The sequence below is a fragment of the Danio rerio genome, chromosome 12 (genome assembly GCF_052040795.2).
Source record: "Danio rerio strain M-AB ecotype USA chromosome 12, GRCz13ab, whole genome shotgun sequence".
NCBI classification, from domain to species: Eukaryota; Metazoa; Chordata; class Actinopteri; order Cypriniformes; family Danionidae; genus Danio; species Danio rerio.
This window is the reverse complement of record NC_141032.1, coordinates 26,091,264-26,114,000: the sequence shown is the minus strand read 5'-3', so window position 1 is coordinate 26,114,000 and position 22,737 is coordinate 26,091,264. Positions and strand designations below refer to the sequence as shown.

General features: G+C 36.4%; 1 protein-coding gene across 52 annotated transcripts in view; it reads right to left on the bottom strand.

The window, feature by feature from the left end:
• svila (supervillin a) overlaps window positions 1-22,737 on the bottom strand; it is a 121,972-nt gene that overhangs the window by 79,315 nt on the left and 19,920 nt on the right. For 25 of the 52 annotated variants that reach the window (XR_015503250.1, XR_015503252.1, XR_015503253.1 and 22 more), the window contains exon 1: window positions 4,085-4,292. Coding sequence is in view for 21 of the 26 variants with exons in the window: in XM_087274559.1 (XP_087130685.1) it covers window positions 4,085-4,139 (55 nt within the window). In the remaining 5 variants the exon portion in view is untranslated. 52 annotated transcript variants of the gene reach the window in all.

The window sequence follows — 22,737 nt, the reverse complement described above, 5'->3', positions numbered from 1 at the left end:
AAGCTGCGGTCACACTGCATTTTTCTCCCCTTAGACTTCCATTTTTACACACATGAATGCGCCAGACCAGAAACACAAGCTTGTGCGACAAGTTTTGCATTGGAAAGTTCAAGCTTGGTGAACTCTTTTAATGATAATAAAATTTTGGCCTTTTCAGCGCCTCCTTTGCGCTTTTCATTATCAATTTTTCATCTCTCACATATCTCTTAAATGACTTTGCTGATTAGCAAGGTTCTGCTGTTGGGGGAGTTGAATGATAGGTACTGTACTACATCAATAACCTGCAGGCTGCATTTTGCTCACAGGGCTGCGAGAAAATAAATAAAAGGAGCGGAGCTGTAGCAAAATAATAAATAAAAAGGAGTGAGGCTATGGTCAAATAAATAAATAAATAAATGAAAAAAGTTCGACTGCTGAGAGTGCACGCAGCTAGGGACACCAGCCCTCGCGGCCAAAAATAAAAAAATAAAAACGTACCGGCCCACCATGTATTCTCCCGGTCCTCCCGATTAGCCAATACGGGCCTGCCACCGAGTGAAATGACTTGCCTTAAAGGGACTTTGGTTATAGGTGGCATTTAGAACAATAATAATCTTATAAGTTAAGTGCAGTGTGAAAAGTACATTAGGGCATCTTAATTGAAACCAAACATATTCAGCTTGACAAAATATCAAAAAGAACTGAACAAAAATGTAAACTGCAGGAGCCCTACAAAATGTTTTATAGTCACATCACAACAGAAGTCATGAAAAAGACAGAAGACATTATCATATCACATGAGGACATATTCATTTACCATATGTTACTAATGCTTTATTACGGCATCTGCAACAATTCACCTACAAAGCTGTTGTCATTCAGGCAAACAATGATTAATGAAGTCAGCTTTAAAAACAAACAAACGGCTGACACATTTTTCAATGGCCTTGCAGTAAATTAACACTAGACTGCAAATAAAAACACTTTAATGACAATAGTTCCCAGAAGCAGGAACAAAACACACAAAACCATCACGCAAACTGACAGTTTGCAATGCAGATAAACTAGAATGATTGCTAAAATGATCATTAGGTGCATTCACTGCATGGTCTTGTTGAGAGCACCCACCATTAACAGACGTGTGTGGAAATCCTCAACACCTTGGCTCTGTGCCCTCTTAAGTACAGATGCTAATCAGACACAGTCAAGTGTGGCATTCAAAGCTCTTCAGATGGCACGCATGTTATTCCACAGCCCTGTGACACACCAATATACCTCTGAGATCTACAGCATGCATCATATTAAGGGTGATCGTACAGCTCTGAAACTTTAGGTTAATTTTATGTTGATTAAAATGTAGAACTGTTGCAGTATCTGACATCAGGTAGTGTAGATTCAAAAGATACTGTTGAAGCAAGCCACAGCCTGTTCTATGATGAGATCATAAACCCATCTCACTTCTAACGACTGTCGCTGTTTATGGAGAAACATTTAGAACACACGAATCACAATATTTAAAAAAATGTTATGACAAAACGTCATGACAACAAATGTGTTTATGTCCATTATTCATTCATTCATTCATTCATTCTCCTTCAGCTTATGCTCTATTTTAGAGGTGTCCACAGTGAAATGAACCACTAAGCTACATAGTGGATGCCCTTCTTTCATGCCATCATGACATCAACACTACCTCAACACAGTACTGGGAAACACCCACACTCATACACTACGGCCAATTTGGTTCATCCAATTTACCTATACTGCATGTCGTTGGACTGTGGAGGAAACCAGAGCACCTGGAGGAAACACAAAAGGCCACGGGGAGAACATGCAGATCCACACAGAAGTGCCAACTGGTCCAGCCAGGACTCGAGCCAACGATCTTGCTGTAAAGCGACAGTGCTAACCACTAAGCCACTGTGTCATCCTGTTTTTATGTTACTTTAACTTATTTAATAAGTTAATCAGGATTCAACGGATCATACAAAGTTTAACTCAATATGTTTAGTAAGTATGATTGATTGTTAGTTGAGATTACTAGAAATTTGATTAAAATAATTTGATAAAATTTTCATGCAAACATTGCATGATTGTTATTTACAGATTTACAGTACAGTAAAACAACTAAAAAAAATAAATAAATAAAATTATATATATATATATATATATATATATATATATATATATATATATGTATATATATATATATATATATGAGCAATATCACACTCGTAGCAGTGCGATATGGCAGATATACACCCATGACGCAATGCTACGAGTGCGATATTTCGTTTATACAACAGTTTGACGGCATAATTGTGTATATGTTACACACGAGTAACATAAAAACTAAATCAAACATGGAGAGTCTCAAAAACCCTTTTGTATGAGGAACTACTTTCTTCCGCCTTGGATTTAAATCATAAGCTGACAGTTAAACTGCTGAGCAAGCATCTTTTAAACTTTAAAGATCTGTAGTGTCTGCTTTTTGCTGGTTGTATGTGGGCGGAGTAATACACAAAGGGTAAAGAGGCTTTACGGGTGCTGATATTACTTAAATATATCACGGCTATCAGCCAATCAGATTCAAGAACCAGACAGAACTGTGTATATGTGTGTGTGTATATATATATATATATATATATATATATATATATATATATATATATATATATATATATATATATATATATATATATATATATATATATATATATATATATATATAACAGACACACACGCAGGCATATATATATATATATATATATATATATATATATATATATATATATATATATATATATATATATATATATATATATATATATATATATATATATATATATATTATAATTTATCCATTGCTCAAGCCTTCAGTGTCATATTCAGAAATCATTGTAATATACTGATCTTTCTTTCTCTTGAACACAAGATATTCTAAAGAAAAAGCAGCCATTGACTTTCATAGTAAGAACAACAAAGCTTTATGGAAATCAACTCCATCATTCTTCAGAATATCTTACGTTTTCAGCAGAAGAAAGTCTAACAGGTTTAGAACAAGAATGAACATTTTTGGGTGAACTATCGCTTAGACAAAGACAACAGGAAACACTTTAAAGGATTTAAAGGATAAACATTTTGAGCTGTAATGTATTAGTAGATTAAATTATTTATTTAACAACCACCAAATGCAATTAAGAAAGAATAGTGATTTATTACTAAGCACCTGCTAGTGATGAAATCAGAATGCACTTGTTACTGAACAAAGCTTGTTAAATAGGAAAACGCAGGGCAAAAATGTGGCAGTCAGGTGTTAGTGTAGCGCTTGTCTCAGCTAATAAAGGATTAGTCTTCAAGAGAAATAGGATTAGCCAGTGTGGGCACAGGAAGTATGCCATCATACTGTATGCCATCCCTTAAATCACAGTATTAAAGCTTGTTTTAATGTTTTAATACGAGCTCAACTTCTTTAGTTCAGAAATTTGCACTTCCCTTCAAAATGCATGATAAAACTATCATTTTACTAACGCACAAACAAGGGGGAAGATCTTAAGAGTATTAAATAAGACAGCTGGTGTCTGCACTCCAGGAAAGGGCGAATTAGGTGACGGGGAATCTCTAAAACCCATTCATACATTCATGCATTAACCCCATTTACATTCAAACTAACTACTATACTGTGAGGTACTTTTATTCTTTAACATCTGAATACAAGTATCACAATAACAAGTCACTTTTACTTATATGCTCCGCTGGACAAAAACACCTGCTACAAAACACACCATTTAACTAAAAACACACAGAATAAATGAAAAAGCATGTGCTGTTGCGCAAGTGCACAGACCAAAACAAAACCATTAAAAGGCAACTCTCTTAAACTGCCTAGCAGACTCAACTATAGAATTCAAACTATTTAAAGCATTCGTATCTAAACCACAGTATGCAAAAAATAAAAAAATAAAAGCATTAACACAAGTTCTCCTTTAAAGCCCCGAATGCTTCTTTCCTTGGAGGTTGTAGTACTCTGTAAACACAAACAGCAATAACAGAAATGTGGTGGGCCCGTCCTACCCTGTTCCACCCTGAACTGCCATTTACTCACCTTGGCACAACTTGACATGGTTGATATAGTTGGAGATCCAAGGGTTCCGATACATTTTGACAATGAAATGAGAGGTGGATGATAGATAAGAAAGTAAAGTGACCAGAAAGGAGGGAGGGGGGATGTGAAGGACCAAAAAGAGGAGGAAAATATGAGAGAGAGAGACAGGACTGCAGAAAGCCAGCAGAGTCTAAAACTGCAAGGTGATGCAGAGTTAGCTGCAGCAGTCCTGGGACAGAAAGAGAAGGGAGGTGGAGAGAGAGAGAAAGAGAGAGAGAGAGAGTGCTGCGAAAGGAGGAGGAGAGCAGTATCTCTCTAACACTATGACAGTGTGCAAACGGAGAGGCTCTGCATGGCTACTGCTACATGCTAGCAAAGTAACAACAGTGCTAATGCTGCTCGCTGCTAATCTGATTAACAAAACTGACACTGGTGCATGAGGAAGGACTGACCGAGAGAAAGACATGCTGTAAAGAACGGGAAGGACAACAACGCATTAGTCAGACAGTAGCGGTTGTGTGCGCTAGCAGCTGCATGCAGTGAATGTGTGTTTAGCTTTTGGGACAGCTGAAGGGGTGAGAAAGTAAGTGAAGATAAGTTGCTCAAAGGAACAAGAAATTCCACTCATCTCTAAGCGGTGACATACGTGTGGTAGTGAGAGCAAGAGAAAGAGTGGAAAAGCAAGATCTTTGCCATGAGGAGCAAGACTTGCCAAGTCATATTGTTGTGCTAAGTGCTCAAAGGAGGGACTAAATAATAGACGGCGTGTCAGTAGTAGAAAAATCACTTGACTTATGGACTCAGAGTCTTTCCCGGTCTGCTTTCCTAATATTAACAGATGTGCTAAATAGGTTTAAATTTTTTTTCTTTTTAACTGTCCTGGCCTCTGTAGTTTAGAAAAAAAACCTGCATTGCTTGAATTTCTTCTCAGGTTTACTGAAGAGTTTCAAAGACTCAGACTAAGTGCACCTGTTAGCCTGGGGTTCAAATGAGATAAAATACCCATATTAGGACCCAATGCAGAAGTTCTCATGTAATATACAGTTACTCCATTTGAGGGGATGACATTAACTGCTGATGTGTGCGAGTTATATAAAAAAATGACAAGACAAAAAGCACCAAAAGTCAAGTCAAAACAAAGAAATGGATTGTAACAGAGTAGAAGTAGAATTTACTACTTTATACATTGTAATATTATTACAGTTTCAAATGACTGCATGCACTTTATTTGAATACATCTTGGAACAAATTCTTCCTGTTCTGCGTACCTGGTACCGGGTCCATGATTTCATTTACTTCCATATTCTTTAAATTAGAATTTTAAAGGTCTGCACAGGCCCAATAAGTGGCTCTGTTTTCTCATCAGTTGGAATAAAATAAATTTCGCGCAGATTATGATAGATATATTTTTCTTTTTTCCTATGGGACTGGTACTATGGTTCCTATGGTACTGACATATGCAGGAACTATCAAAATTAAATTACAGCAACCTAGACCACACATAACCTAAAAAGGTACACTTTCAAGTTTAAGTTTACAAAAAAAAATTAAAAAAAGAGCCACTTTTGATGGGGTTTATTATAACACAGACAGCACATTTTTTAAATCACTTCCAAAAGTGTTTTATGAAAATTCAAAGGGTTTTCTTTAAGATGATACCAAACATTTGCCTTTTCACCTCTGTATGTGGAGTTGGGAAGCTTTTGAATTTGGGTAGGCAAAATCCAGGCGGAAACCCCAAAATAGCACTTTACTTTTAGGGTGCTTTCACACAAGCACTTTAGGTCCGCACTTCGTTTGAGGTCAGAGAATGGTACGTTTAGCTAATGTGAACGTGTGTTATGAACTCAGGTGCGCAACAGTGAACCATACCTTAGTCCGCCTGGAAGAGGTGATCTGGGGTACGGTTTAGACGAACTCTGGTCCGATCCACTTCTGGCATGAATGCAATCATACCACATAATGGAAGGGAACTGCCAACTGTACAACAAACTATCGTTTTCATAACGTTCATTAGCGTGTGTGTCATGTATTGTACTGACAAGCAGGACTGAGCCAGGGGAAACACAGTAATAATGTCTGCTCGTCTCCTAAAAAAACAGCTTCAGCAGACACTGTGTGATGTTCTGAACGTCTATAATATTTTTGCAGCAGATGGACGCAAGTCACTTTCTGTATGTTCAAAACCTAAAAAAAAGCAGAACGATTGCAATGTGCGGACACCTTTCCATTTTGGCGCTTTACTTTTGTGACTGTCACCTAGCAACAGCTATAAACAAAACAGCAGCTCGATGATACAAGGGTTCAGAAGGAAAATAGACAGTGTGAACACAAATCAGCCGAGAAGGTGGCAAGGGGGGGGGACAATCGAACTTGGGTACAGTCCAGGCAATTGAACCAAGTGTGAAAGCACCCTTAGAGGTTAAGGCAAAGATGAATTCAGCATTACTCCAATCTTCAAAGTCACAAGATCTTTAAAATTACATTTTACTCAACTGAAAAAAATTAAGTAATTTATGTTGACATTTATGTTGGGCGACAAGATGGCTCAGTGGTTAGCACTGCTGCCTTACAGCAAGAAGTTCACCGTTTCGAGTGCCAGTTTGGTCAGTTGGCATTTCTCCCGAGACCTGGGTTGCAGCTGGAAGGGCATCTGCTGTGTAAAACATAGGCTGGACATGCTGGCGGTTCATTCCACTGTGGCAACCCCTGATGAATAAAAGGACTAAGCCGAAGGAAAATGAATGTATGAATTTATATTGAAAACAACTGTTTAATGTTTAATATTTTGCTTAATAAAATGTCATTAATTTTGCAAACTGCAAATAACACATGCAATCCTGAAAAAGTATGCATCTAGGATGCATTTATTCCGCTTAAGTTAGAAATTCAGGGTCAGTTCAGTTTCTTTGTGAAATTCATCAATTTTAATTTAGCTGTAGTAAGGTTTTATTTTCCTATAAAAAGCAGCAATCTTATTCAGTCAGAAAAGCAGAAGGTTATGACCAAGCAATTAAGAAGTTAAATATATGAAAACAACTGTGTTCCGTCCTCTAAACAGATGACCATATTCTGCTCCTGCTTGAATGCCGATTATTATAAAATGGACAATGAGAAAAAATATGTATTGCACATATAGAAGAAATGATACAAGGAGGCACTATAAAGATGACGCGACATTAGGGAAGGAAAAACAAGCTATTGTGCAATGAAGAGAGACTAGACAGCAACCTAGAAGTAAACCATGGTAGCTGCAGGGCATTTAAGCACTTGCATACATGCAGAATGGCATTTGCCCTGCACTATTTCTAGCTCATTATCCTGACTGCAATGTTTCCACTGCAATACTTATCCTTCTCATTCTCATACACGCGCGCACCGACACCCTAACCCTATCTCTAACTGAAAAGAATAGTTCACCCAAAAGAATGACAATTGTCATAATTTACTGCTTGCTAAGTTTTTTTTTTTTCCTGAAAGCACAAAATATATAATGAAAAATGGAAACCAGCAGCAGATGACTTATGGAATATTTTCCCCCTATAGAAAACACTAGCTGTTTCCATCCACCTATTTTTATGCGCATTTTGGTTATGCGCATAAAAAAGGTTGATGGAAACGCCAAGATGAGCATAAGTCTTGAAAATGGGCTTAAAAATGTATGCACACGAGTAAGATAAACGCTTTATTCGATAAAACACTTTTACCGTAAGCAAATAAATAAAAAGTTATGTGATTTTGTTATAAAAGATCATGTGGTGGTAAAAACGTGTGGGAATGGAAAAACCGGCGGCAGGCTCAAATTGTAAAACATCTGAAATGTTGTTTTGATCATTCTAAAATGCCATAACCATTTCAGTATCATTCATTCATTCATTCATTCGTTCATTCCCCACACTCGTTCACACACATACACTATAGACAATTTAGCTTACTCAATTCACCTATAGTGCATGTCTTTGGACTGTGGGGGAAACTGGAGCACCAAGAGGAAACCCACGGGAACACAGGGTGAAGATACAACCTCCACACAGAAACACCAACTGACCCAGCTGAGGCTCGAACCAGCAACCTTCTTGCTGTGAGGCGATCGAACAACACACTGCGCCACCGTACAGCCGATTTTCAGTATCAGTGTTATTATAATATTATTGACCAGATCTGTCAAGGTACAGTAACAATTTTGTTGTCGTTGACTCATTGAATGGAAACGCTGTTTTATATATATGCTAATGGTTATAGCTTTCCAGTATTCTTCAAAATATATTCTATTTTTGTTCAACAGCAAACCCAAAACTTAAAGGTTTGGAACCAAATTAACATCATTAAATGCGGAGTAAACAGAAATCTTGTGGCCAACATCGGCATTTTACATAAAGTTTTCATCCAAAAAAAAAAAAAAAAAAAACAGGAATCTTTTTATACGATGGCTTGTTTGTTTACATGAAGTCATGTTGGGAACTAAAAACACATACATTTGAAAATGGGTTTCAAATTGTACGTTTTTAAAAAACACAGCCTTTGTCATGTCCATGTCAATGATGATGTCATGTGCATGGACCTACTGTATGTGTGGTCAGGGGAGGCAGTGCCTCACCGGTCATCATCCACACCTGCAATCTGGTTGCATATATTTGTAAATCTGACCCTGAAAGTGTTGTGCCTCACCAGCCACAAACCTCACCACATGCCACTGGCGTAGATTAAGGACAAGGGTAAATAAACCTACACAGCAATAGATTACATGGCAGTATTGTTGCTAAAGTGTTTCCTAATGCAGCATGTTGTCTCTTACAGATACGGTTCACTAACAAGATGGCAGCAGCAAATACAGGCCTTCCATACGTAACACAACATTATTCACAGTGTGCGAATTGTTTAAAAGAGATTGTTGTGTAATTGTGAAACTTTTTTTATGCAAGACAAAAGCTGTTTATTTTTGGCTGCACTGTTGTCATATAGCCTGAAACCCTTTGGAAAAAAATAACAAGAATGTGTTAGCGATTGTCTCAAGTGGCCAGAGACACCAGTTGCTGTTGTTCTAGACACAATTATAGAGTCAATTGAAGATACAGAGCATCAGTATCTGGTGGAGATCATGACCACACACACCATAATAAGAAAATCAAAGACATTCCAGAGGCTGAACTAATATCTAAAATAATCAGCACTTGAGACCCTGCCGGGATCTAACTAAAGGGATGACATCACTGTGTGAGACGTGAGGAGAGCATGTGTGCTCTGTCCTGTCATTACACATAATGTAATCTACTAGTTCCTCAGAGGCTGGTTTGCTTTCTCGAATGACAAATAGCACAAATATGACATCATCTCTTGATCTAAAACACACCATCTAATGACACAGTCTCATGCACATGTGCTCAGTATTTACAGCACAAACCCTTGGGTTAGGTTGAATACCATCTGCACGCTACAGTAGTAAATAAAGATTAAAGTGGTAAATGGTTACAATAAAGTCAAGCAAACAGAAATAAAGACAAATTATGAGACAAATTAAGCCAGAAGCACATGCTACAAGACTAAGCTTAAATCCAGAGTTTAAAAAAAATGCATGGAAGTCTGAGAAATATTTCTTATGCAGCAGAAAATCCCATAAATCAAAACAATAAGAGACTTGGCTACAGACTAGTCTGTTGAATCTTAGCTTGAGCATCTCATCTATCAAACTGTAATGTCTAAAATGAACTGCGTCAATTTAGATATCTGCCTTTTTTTTTTTTTTTTTTTTCTGCAGTGTGAAACTTAAGAATCACTTGTATTTTAAATTGTATGTTCAATTCTGGGAACCATAAATTTAACTTTTTTTTCAGTGATTAGAGTCAGGTTTTCAGCAGTGCAGTCCCTCAGAAATAAAAATATAACATTTTTCCCTGCTCCATTCAGAGTTTAAGTAGAATAACTTTACCACAGTCTGCAGATCCAGAGGAGCTCATTTGATGGAAGCCTTTTCAGATTGCTGTAATGAGCAAAAAAGGAGCGATGCTAAAGTTAACGTTGAAGGTCTACATTCAGTGCAGCGGGTATGTGAATAGATTAAGGTCTGATCTTCAGGCACATCATGATTCCATTTATATTAATGTTGGGGAACCTGAATCATTAAGTGGAATGTGAATTACATCCAAAGCCACATTATAATCAATGATTCATGTCCCCTCTGTAATCAGTGGTGGGGCCAGACATTTTAGAGTGAACTTTGGTCAAATACAGAGGACCTCAGTGCCAACACTCAAAGTACACAAGAGGAAGAATACAGATGCAAATTTTGACAGTTTAAAAGTCCCATGAATTTAGATACAAGTATCAGTATTCTTGATATTTAGAATATCTATAAACTAGTGTGCTCCATAACAGTGACAAAGTTTGCCTTTTGGAAGATATACAACCAATATAAACATGTAAGTCTTGTAGTTTGTCACTTCGGCCTAAATGGATTAACTTTTTTTTTTTTTTCATGTAACCTCATACTTTAGCTTCTCATCAAATCATGATCAATCAAATGCTCTCTAGTATTTGACATGTCCCGCCCCCTTCAAGACGTTTCACATTTGATGTGCTTGAGCTCAACTTTCTCACTGGCAGACCAGTGATAAAGCTAAACACTATTGGCTGTTTTATAAAAAAGGGGAGGAGCTACAATACACTATGTACCACTCTCTCTTCATGTTTTGGTTGAGATTGGTATGGAACAAAATCAATGCCAAAAGTCTTGAATTAAAAAGCTTGTTGAATAGCACAAACTGAAAAAAATAATACACCGTATTAACAAGTTCTTGCATTTTAATGACTTGAATTCCAGGGTTTGTATTTTTAGGTCGTGAAATTTAACATATCTGTTTATTTAAGCTGTGAATATTTCAACGAAAAATATTTCAAACACGTTTTCATACTTAAAAATTCAATAATTCATATTCAATTTCCAGATTTCACTTACAAAATATTCAATACCCTTTAAAAATACGATGTATAATATTCAAAAGGCATTTTTCAGTTAATTTAATTTCAGTTCAAATATTCGCTTCCATAAATTCAGTGGATCAAATTCGACCGTTAAAATTCAACATTACATCCGGGAACTGCAGGAAAAGCAATAGATTGCAGATTGAAGATCGTCAGCTGCTCCAGTTTTCACCAGCAGGTGGAGATGGAATTATGTAAGATTTTTTAACCCAGTAAACAGGCGAGAAAAAAGCTAATAAAGGCAAAAAAGTAGCATTTAATAATAATATCGATGTCTTGGACATTATAAGTAATAAAAGGAGTATGAGTAAAATGAGTAAATGATGTTTTGGTCATATTTGCCCTTATGTAATGGAAGCCAGCTGGTGATCGCGTTTAAGCAGATCGCACACCAGAATAATAATTATATTATTTGTTAATTAAATACCTCATGTAGAACTGAATCTGTCTCACTTTCTGAATGAATGAATGGAATGGAATATGCGGTTTTCCACCAAGCCAACCCTGAGTCCTGAAATATAATTGGCTGAACTGAGATAGGGCAGGTTAAAAATCACCAAAGCAAATACAGCGTTCCGGCAGGAAAACACATTTTCAAGGCAGAATATCTGAGTTCAGCAATGTTTTTCAGATAAAGAAGTATGTTCACTTGGCATGTTTCTTAAATATCTGCAAACATATTATAGTATTTTTATGCTTTAGAAGAGTTAAAACTTACATTCAGCACATTTAAACTTGTATATGTTTTGTGTAAATTGGCTGTAAATGCCATGACTAAAATGGTTGGCCTCTTTAGAAGGTGACTTGTCACTGGTGGCAAGGTTATGCACACATACATACACACAACTTCCTTTTGCTTACAACATAAAGGTGCAGCCACATCATCAACACAGCCCAGCCAGTCAGACAAGAGAATAGAAAGAAGCTGTGACCCAGAGCCAGTCACAAAACACATTTCCTTTTTAGGTTGTGTGTGTGTGTGTGTGTGTGTGTGTGTGTGTGTGTGTGTGTGTGTGGTAATTTTAGGTAAATGTGATGTGGAATGAGTGGACAGTTTTCTGACCTTGTCCTGCTGTGCAGTCCTGACCCTAATCAGGTGACCATTAAGTGGTTGAAACCAGACTCCATGAGTGTTTACAGTCACCTCTCAATCTCGGGACTTTGATCCCATATCAAGCACTGCAGAAGTCTTACTGGCTAAATGCAGCAGAACTCAGCTTTGGGTCGTTGGTTTATTTCTCTGTGTTATGGTCTCAGATTTTATTCTGCTTCATCAAATACAGGCAGTAATGAAGCTGCATAAAGGCCAGGGTGGCAAAGGCTCACACAGATTGACAGATTGTGTTGAATAAGACACTTTTTTCGGGAGAACGTCATGCAGATAGAAATAATGAGATCCTGGTGGTTAATCATCCATTAATATTTGCATTGTTTTGTTTTTTATGGTCGACAAAATTAATTTAATTAAATTTTTTTATATTAATTTCATTTAGGTACCATAGTGCTCATTAATAAAGAAAATCTGGATATACAGTACAGTACCTAGGTCCAGTTCAACACAAAGAAATGACATACCATGAGCCTCAAACTCCATTGTTTCCTAATTATTATGCAAGTCTAGTGGGTGTTAAATCTTAGTAAAAATCAGGCCAACCGGAAAAAAAATCAGCTTTGACAATCTACAAAGTATCATATGCATTTGATTGGCCACAATGTTTCCTAGTGAGATCATAACAATTACAGTTCCCATTATTTTTAAATTCATATAAACTTCATTTGGGACTCCTTTTTTAGAAAATGGGCTATAAGGAAAAGTAAAAAGTAAAATTTTGTGAAGCAGATGGAGATGATAATATTTTAAGGTTTACCACGGTTTGGAAAATTCAAGGTGTTATAACCGCCAACATTTTTTCTGCTATATATCATTCCTATAGTAAGAATTTCTTGATTTATGTTTTTTTTTTGTTTGTTTGTTTTTAGTTTTTTTTTTTATTTTTTTTTTTTTTTTGGACGACAAGATATCCAGCAGAAAAGATAACCAAAAATGCCATTTTGAATTGTAAAAACAAATCTGTATTTTTGAAACTAAAGACAACAGCAGAAGTCAATGATTTATTTTAATTATTTAGCATGACATGTTTACTGCACAAGTTTCTAAAAAAAAATATATATATATTGTGTTCAAAGGGGAAAAAAGTTTTCGTTTTTTACCCAAACAGTTAAAAAAAATATTTTACTTTAGAGCAATAATAACAAAACTGTGAGGGATTTACGGATGCTCTGATCGATCGGCCGAAGATCAGTGTCAGCCGATAAACACATTTTATGATTCACTTGGGACTCGCTTATCTTGAATATGTCACAAGTGTTTGGTTATGAGTTTACAATTTAATGGCCTTGCTTGTATTTACGTCTTTTTACATATGACAACTGCAAGTTCTGTGTTTTAGACAGTGTTGCAAGTCCTGGCTGGATATATTAGAGGAAAAAAAAAAAAAACGCACACTTTTCTTTTTTACTTAATTTAACTTTTTGTAATATACTTATTGTACAATAAACAGTGCTTTATTGGCCTATTTTCTTTTAGTAAAGAAGTAATGGATTTATAGGTGTGCATTTTAACTTCTTATGCATCAAATATGCACTCCAAATTTTTTCTGGGTGGCGCATTGGGTAGCGCTGTCACCTCACAACAAGAAGGTCGCTGGTTTGAGCATCGGCTGGGTCAGTTAGCATTTCTGAGTGGAGTTTGCATGTTCTCCCTTTGTTTGCATGGGTTTCCATCGGGTGCTCCCGAATTTAAGGTAGCAAGAAATTTTGTATTCTTTTTTTTACAGTGTACGGCTGCTAAAATTCTGATCGGAGCATCCCTAGTGATATTTTTATCCAAGGTTTACATACATTTAGAATCTTATATCGTCCCATGCCTAAGCAGGCAGCTATGCTTGATCTCATCTTTTCGAATTTAATGTATATATTACGAAATTTTCCTTGTATAAATGAGTAAACATGTAAATGATGTAACAAGTGTTTAATGCACATAATGTCATTTCACCCTTGTGCACTCACAGTTCTCACTGTGATTTTTGTAGCGTGAACGGACACCAATGAATCTCACCTGTTTGAAGTGAGATTCATTTACGATTAGAAAGTATTATGGGGCGGGAGTCATGGTTGCTGAAAAATCAGTTCTTCCAAATTGCAAAGGTGTTTTTAAATATTACTGTTTTAGTGATCAAATAAATACAGCCTTTGGGTATAAAAGGCTTATTTTTAAAACAAGTCTTACAGACCTCAAAGGCTGCTGTTCAGAGTCTCACAGAATAAACAAGCTAAAAGTGTCATGTTAAAAATAGATAAACTTTCTAAAAAGCATCTAGGAGTCCTACATTCTCCTTTCGTATTAATCTCGTTTGAAAAGAAAGCGTTCAGATATTTTTAGTGTTTAGAGTTTGACACTCCTTTCAGTACTGCTCTGAGCTAAACCCCCTGTTGTGACACATATGAATTTTGCTACACGATGACAGGAAGGCACCGAAAAATCATCCTTAAGCCAGATAATAAGTCATTGTTAGCCACTTAAGCTTAGCTAAAGCTAGACTGAGTATATTTAGCATACGGATGGTTAATTTACAGCTAACACATAAGCCTGTCACACTATTAAGGACTACAGACACAAATACTCAACCAATGGAAAATGATATTGCAGTGTGGAAATGGAGTTAAAATATTTACATAGCTTAAAAGCTTATCCTGCCATACAGAATGTGTTTTCCATGCTAATCACATCTGGCTGCATATGGGTAACAGGCTTGAAAGCCTAATTTCCTCCTCTGACCTCATGTTGAACAGAAAATATTGTTTGTAATGTGCATCTGCCATTTGTGATGGTCTATTTCAGTCTGAGAAGTGATGGAGAGAGAGCAGGTGGGGTCACAGGACAGCTGTAGAGCATGAGGCTTCGTTATTTAGGCTTACTGCCCGCACACACCATTAAAGGATGCACACCTCAACGACAGAAAGTGGTCAGAAAAACACTACGGCTGCATTTGAAACCCAAGGTCATGGGCTTTGTTAAATGATCTTTTATCATCCAAGTGAGGTTTAAACAGTTTCTTTGTGACAAGAAACCACATTTTTCTGTACCAATGCCACAAAAAATAAATAAATAAAGTATTCTTCCACCCATTATTTTAACTCGTTTTACAAATGTGCCAAATTGCACACACAATGTAACATAAAAGGTTTTAATAGACAGAATGTCAAGCCATACCGGTACTTTCTTACTTTAAATTGCATTCTTAAATTCAAATTATACTGCTCAATTACATGAGATGACCACCTACACCCAATGGAGTAAGCCAAGCAAAGAGCAACTGAGGTTAATCTATTTGGTAACACTTTATTTTGATGGTCCATTTGAATATTAGTAGACGGTCTGCTATAATATCTGTTGATACTGCTGTTGAACAGACATTTAACTGACTATAAGAAACTTTGCAAGTACATGTCAACTTACACTAACCCCAACCCAACACTTCTACTTATAATCGAATGAGAATTATTTTGCATGTAGATGCAATGTAACTTAAATTCAACACACAGACCATCAAAATAAAGTGTGACCATCTATTTTATTTAAAAAAAAAACAGACATCAGTACATCAAATACAAATGACTTAAACTAAAATCATGACTAAAATAGCAGAATTGAGTCTTTAAGAAGACTTTTAGAAATTTGTCGAAACAGGAGGCAACAAGTTCTGTACATACACTCGGTCACTGTCCTTCTGTGTCTGTCTCATATCAAAGACCACTCAGTATTAATAGATAATACACTCTCAGCATGCTCGGTCCCTGATCATAACCCAGTTTACTTCCAGTAGAGAGAAATGTAATTCAGTGGGATTCTGAGTTCATTATAACTTATAAACAACTAATTTAAAAATACATGCTTTACACGGTTCACCATTCTATCAAAGCGTTCAACAGAACACATACAGAGTTAAACATAGAATGAAAAAAAGATATATAATGCACCCATTTAACTTACTGTAGAAGTACCACTCGTTTCAGAAGCCTCACTGCATGGAAAAAAGTGAAGTATATTCAATCATGAAAGGGTTAAATGCAGAGTAAAACTCAGGACAGATTCATTTGCTGCTCTTCAGAAAAGATGTATCGCTTTAGAGAAGGTCAGGGAGCGAACAAGCAACGGGAAGAGGGGAGGAAAGCGAGGGCCATGTGGCACACACACACACACATAAATGAGTGCACACACTCTCCCCCCCACTGTCAGTGCACCCCCTCTCAGTACTGTAAGGCAACTAAAGCTCCATGTGAAGACAGACATCAGAGGTATTCAAATATAGCACGGTGCTTTCCCACCATAGCATGTAGGCCTCACAGACTGACAAGGAGGAGAGTAGTGGAAAAGTGATACCGTGTATGAATGCACAAGGACAAAGTGAAGTCTGACACACTGACGTGATGTGTGGGTGAGCTGAAGCATGAATTCAGATCACAGTAACATGCCAATGGAATAAAATAGAGAAGCTTACTAACACAAACTAACTTAAAAAGATCACAGATACAACATGCAGAATGAATGATATTATAAGCATATCAATCTGATAGTGAAAAGTTGAAGTGAAAAAAGGCATCTCAAAAGTGTCTCCTGTGTTTAATTTTTTTTTTACAGTTTGAATAACTGAAATCAGGTGTTCGAATCACTTTCATGACCATATAGGTTTATAAAGATCAAGCACATACACTACCTGACAAAAGTCTTGTCGTTGATCCCAGTTGTAAGAGCAACAAGTAATAACTTGACTTCTAATTGATAATTTGGAAAGTGGCTGAAGGTAGATATTTTAGATGAATCATCTGTTGAACTGCATCCCAATCATCACAAATTCTGCAGAAGACCTACTTAAGATTCTCATAGAAATTAGTTAAATTTGGTGAAGGAAAAATCATGGTTTGGTGTTACATTCAGTATGGAGCATGCAAGAGATATGCAGAGTGGATGGCAACATCAACAGTCTGAGGTATCAAGACATCTGTGCTGCCCATTACATTACAAACCACAGAAAAGGGCAAATATTTCAACAGGATAGCGCTCCTCATAATTCAGCCTCTACATCAAAGCTCCTGAAGGCAAAGAAGGTCAAGGTGCTCCAAGATTGGCCAGCCCAGTCACCAGTTATAAACATTATTGAGCATGTTTGGTGTAAGATGAAGGAGGAGGCATTGATGATGAATCCTAAGAATCTTGATGAACTCTGGGAGTCCTGCAAGAATGCTTCCTTTGCCATTCCAGATGACTATATTAAAAATTTATTTGAGTAGTTGCAGAGATGTATGAATGCAGTCCTCCAAACTCATGGGAGATATACACAATATGAATTCTTTTTCCACTGCACAATGACTTTATATTCTATACTGTACATAATTTCTGTTAAGTGACAAGACTTTTGGCTAAGCAAAGTCAGACCTTATTGTCCTTAGAAGTATAATTAAAAACCAAGACATGATTATATTTTATTTTGGTAAAATTAGTGTAATCTAGGGGCCTTTGCCTTTCATATAAGCCCCTTCTGATACCAAATGATCAACTAGAAGTCAAGTTATTATTTGCTATTCCTAAAACTAGGATAGGGGCAAGACTTTTATCAGGTAGTGTATGTGAACTGCCTTAGTGCCTTCAAGTGTGTTATTGTAAGATTGCACAGGTGGCAGCCTTAGTTTATTTATGAATTTTTTATTTTATTTTTTTTAACAATGTGCAAAATTCTCAGATGGTTTTGGTTGGTAATTTCATCATGAGTGCCATTAAACATTCACATGTATTTGTAAAATGAATGCATACTTTCAGCCATATTTGAGCACCTACTGCACACCCTAAACCTACCCACTTGAGTACAGAGAAAAGCAGCCCATACAGTCACATATGCTATACAATTTATAGAGGAGTGTAAATATTGCAGTTATGACAGAGTTAAATGTGTTTAGATGGAGAAAAAAAACAACAACGAAAAATCTATTGATCACATTAAAATGATAGTTAGTATGTATATATTTCTTGCACATTTATTCACACATTTAGATTACTGAGAGCAGAAAAGTGACATGCAGCACAGGTAGGCATTATTTTTATAACATCGTTTAATTAAAATAAATGATCAATGATCAAATGATCATTTATCATAAATGATAAGATAAATGAATCTGTCTTGACAGTCTTTATAAGTGAAGGCATTATCTACACACAATATGAATTCCTAATTAGAAAAATACTACAAACTATAAAATACTATTCATGAAAATACTTAAATCAGACAAATTCAATTGCCCAACACAGACGAGCTGCGCTCCAGACCAGGGGGCTATTCCATAAATCACGCTTACAGAAAAAGTCATGCTTATTTTGTTAAATCAGGTTTATTAATGGCGGATTCGGTTTCATAAATCACATTTACGATAGTTCAAACTCAGTTAATCTGGCAACTTATGCTGGGAAACTAGCCTGGTCCGGGGCAGGCTAACTCTCAGGCTAAGTCTTAAGTTCAAGCTTAATCAAAGTAACATTAACATTCACCTGCCATAATTTGATGTCATTTTAATTCACTTTAACTCTTAATAATGTTTAAAACTTTATAGTCACTTAATAGCCAAAAAAAAAACAAAAAAACGTTACGGCCAATTTAGCTTCAATTCACCGCATATCTTTGGATTTGAGGGTAACCGGAGCACCTGGAGGAAACCCACACGAGCACGGGGGTAAGAAAGACACTGACTAATATAAAGAACATGCATTTCTTAAATAATGACTTTAAAGCTATAAAATGAGGGGAATAATCAGGAGATGATCCGTGCTTAGCAGCAGCCTCACTTTAATGTAAAGATATTTTCCCACGGGCCGCGGGAAACAAGTGGCAAAGGGAAAGCAACAATTTGCAGCAGATTCGGGAAGCAAATTAAAAATCCCACCGCTTGTGTTCACGGCTCTTTGTTTATTTTAAACCTATGTGCTTACATTTAGAACATTTTGCATGTTACAGTGAGCCTGCAATACATTAAAACTTTTCCTTGCAAGCAACAATTGACTGCAAGCGCAAATTCTCTCTACATCACGCACATGCGCGCGGTCAAGCACAATTACTATGTATGATAACAAATATTTAATTTCATGTTAATAGGCCTAAATAATAGCCTATATTCAAAAATATATTGCTACAAATGTAGCCTATTGAACAATCTGCAGTTTCGCGGCTCACTCGCTATGGACAGCTATGTCTCATTTCAGAGCTCTTTCAGTTCTCGAAGTTGCCATGGTAGCACACACAACATAATTGATGCATCTATGCTCGACTTTTACGGTATCACGACAGAAACATGCATGAGCAGTTATCTAGATTATTTAAACTGAACTCAGACTAGATGGATCAATTGATCTTCAATTTGCTGTTATGGAACCAATTTAGCGTGGACATTTAGCACGGCTCATTGAAGTCAGGCTTTTGACTTTAATCCCCGCTTTTCTTAACCACTTTTATGAAATAGCCCCTAGATCAGCTTGATGTTGTATAATGTTTCAGACACCGCCTGCTGACGTAAGATGCTTTTTCAGCATCAATATTTTAAAATATCACAGACAACAAAGCTGTTCAGCGAATGGAGACTGCTAACACGTCAATTTCTGTCAGAAATATCTTGCGCTGCCACAGAAGACTTTTTTTAATATTTATTTATTGTCAATAAACTGCAACTAGTTGTACCTGGCTGCTACATCCTGTGTTTATATTAACAAATGGTTGGGTTAAGTACTAGAAAGTGGATTATGTACCCATAAATGTGTTTGAAGGTAATGCAAGTAAAATAATTCTGACTGTTTACTTAAGAAAATCTCATACCCCAATAATGGCAAAAGTATTACCCAATATGTCGTTTAATCATAATGACATAATTGCTGATGCCCTTCACACCAGCATATAGACAATTTTTTTATTTATTTTACAATTAAAGTTCAATTTAAAGCAATGGAGGACCCTGCCCATCATAATGATGTGACAAGAAGAGTGACAAGAAGGGGTCCTGGGTAAATGTCAATTTGTAATGAGTTGCCAGTAAGAATGTGCTGTATTTTAACAAAGTGGAGGGCCTTGGGAAAAATTAAAACTCAGTCTAAATGGTAGGACATCTTAGGCAGAGGAGTCAGCGTATGCTGAGGCACACAGTTTGAAGAAGTCACCAACTCAACTTTCTGCAAAGTCAATAGCTACAGAGCTCCAAACTGCATGTGACCTTCAGATTAGTTCAAGAACACCACATAAAGAGCTTCATGGACAGGGCTTCCATGACAGAGGAACTACAATACTGTACATTTACTGTTCTCTGGAGTGATGAAACATGCTGCTGTCAGTCTGGGTTTGGCAATTGACAGGAGATCACTTCTTGCTTGACGGTATTGTGTCAACTGTTCATTTAGGTGGAAAGGGATTATAGTTTGGGGTTGTTTTTCAGGGGATCTAGTGAAAGAAACTCTTAATGCTTCAGCATACCAGAAGATTTTGCACAGTTTCAAAATTTTAATTTCGTGGTGACCGTTTGTTACTGGCTTCGCGAGCCATTCTATCTCATCCAAAATCAGTATCTGACTTAAAAAAATGTACTAGTGACAATGCTCCTTAACCAGGTATGTCCAAACTCGGTCCTGGAGGGCCGGTGTCCTGCAAAGTTCAGTTCCAACCCCAATCAGACACACCTGGGCTAGCTAATCAAGCTCTTACTAGGCTTTGTAGAAACCAACTTGCCTCAACATACCTGCAAGGATGAGCTAAAATCTGCAGGACACCGGCCCTCCAGGACCGACTTTGGACACCCCTGTCCTAAACCTTGTGGAAAGACGTCCCAAAAGACCTAAAGCTCTTATAGCTGCAAGGGGTTGGCTAACTCCAGATCCTATAGATTAAGAATGGGATGCCATTAAAGTTCATGTGCATGTAAAGGTAGATGTTCCATAACTTTTGGCAATATAGTGAATCACAAAGAACAAAAGTGTTTTTTGTTTTTAATGTGGCAATCGTATGCAAATGGAAATGAAGCGAAGAGCCAAAGAACAAAAGTGTTTACTGGTATGCAATGAAGAAAACTGTTTGGATATTCCTCAATCGACATTGCACAATTGCAAACCGACATTGCAACTGAAATTACCTTTTTTTTTTTTTTTTTTTTTTTTTTTTTTCGCCAGCCATTTTGGGAATTTGTAATATCAGTTAGGCACAGGCAGTCAACATTCAACTAGCCCAAGTTAATATCTTTACTTAACCTTTTTAAAAAAAATGAGCCATTTTAATTCTGGATGTTTATTTATATCATACGTCTCACAGCATAAGCTACCACAAAAAATGATTTCCATTTGCATCAAATTTACATTAAATACATAAAATTCTTCAACCTAAATTTTCTGTAATGTGTTTCCATTAATGTTTTGTTAGCTTAAATTTGCAGATTTTTTAATAGATAAAACTTGGCTGTATTGTGGTGCAATATTTGATCAAAATAGTCTTAAATATAACACAAAAATAATAATGATAAGAATTAATAAAAAATGCAGACATTATCTATTTTCCATACAACATACAACTCTTACTTGGCAGTAATTTATTATTTTGTTTTTAATACACAGTATTTCTGTAAATGAATAATTGTCTGCAAGTAGATTTTGAAACTGACAAAGTAGGATGATAGTCTGCGGTTTGCTTACAGTGGCCGAATATTGGCTGATTAATTGTGTGATATACAGCATCCTGTAGGTCTAAAACACTAAGCTGGAATTAACTGCTTTAAAAAAAATACTATTTCTCTCTGCTCCCTCTTAGATCAAAGTAAATGCATAACACATTGTGAAAGGAAGGTGTTCAAACCGTTTCCTCTCTAAACAAAACCAATCTGCTGTGTAAACTAAACAGAAATCTCTGGAGTAAAAGTGATGACAGTGTGCAGACATAGCCTAGGTGTCAGAGTGAGATAAAACAGATCATGTCTGGTTAAGATTACTGCATTTCTGTAAGAATGAGGGGTAAAGAGGAGGAGCAAATGAGTGTGTGAGAGATAATAACAAAGAGAGAGCGAGATTAGAGCAAAGATCCTCACCTGACAAAGTCCAGAGCTCCACCTAGTGCCTCTTCGCATGCAGGTTTACAAATATTTGTATTTTCTTTTCCTAAGTATCACCATAATGTGCTTCTGCAATGAAGTCGAGTAAACAATTCTGAAGTAACCTTTGAAGAAAGTTAACTTTGGACTGAATTAGTCAACAGCCAGGGCATTCATCCAACATTTTACATCATACTTGAAATCTTGAATGTGTGTTTATTAACACATTTAGATATATCCATGACCGCTAAACTAAGAAATACAATACAAAACTACCCTTTGTTGACACCCTGAAGAGATGAACAAATTTGTAATTGACCTTTTTTGCATGTCTTTTAAGGTTTTAAGTGGCATTAACGTTTACAAACAACAAAGCTAAAAAGCATTTCCTCATTCAGATAAGTACAGTAAATATAGAATTATATACATGTCATTACACTAATAACTTAATTCAGCTGGGCAAAATCCAAGATATATCAGTAGAGTTCAGTTTGCACATAGATGTCTCTCTTTGT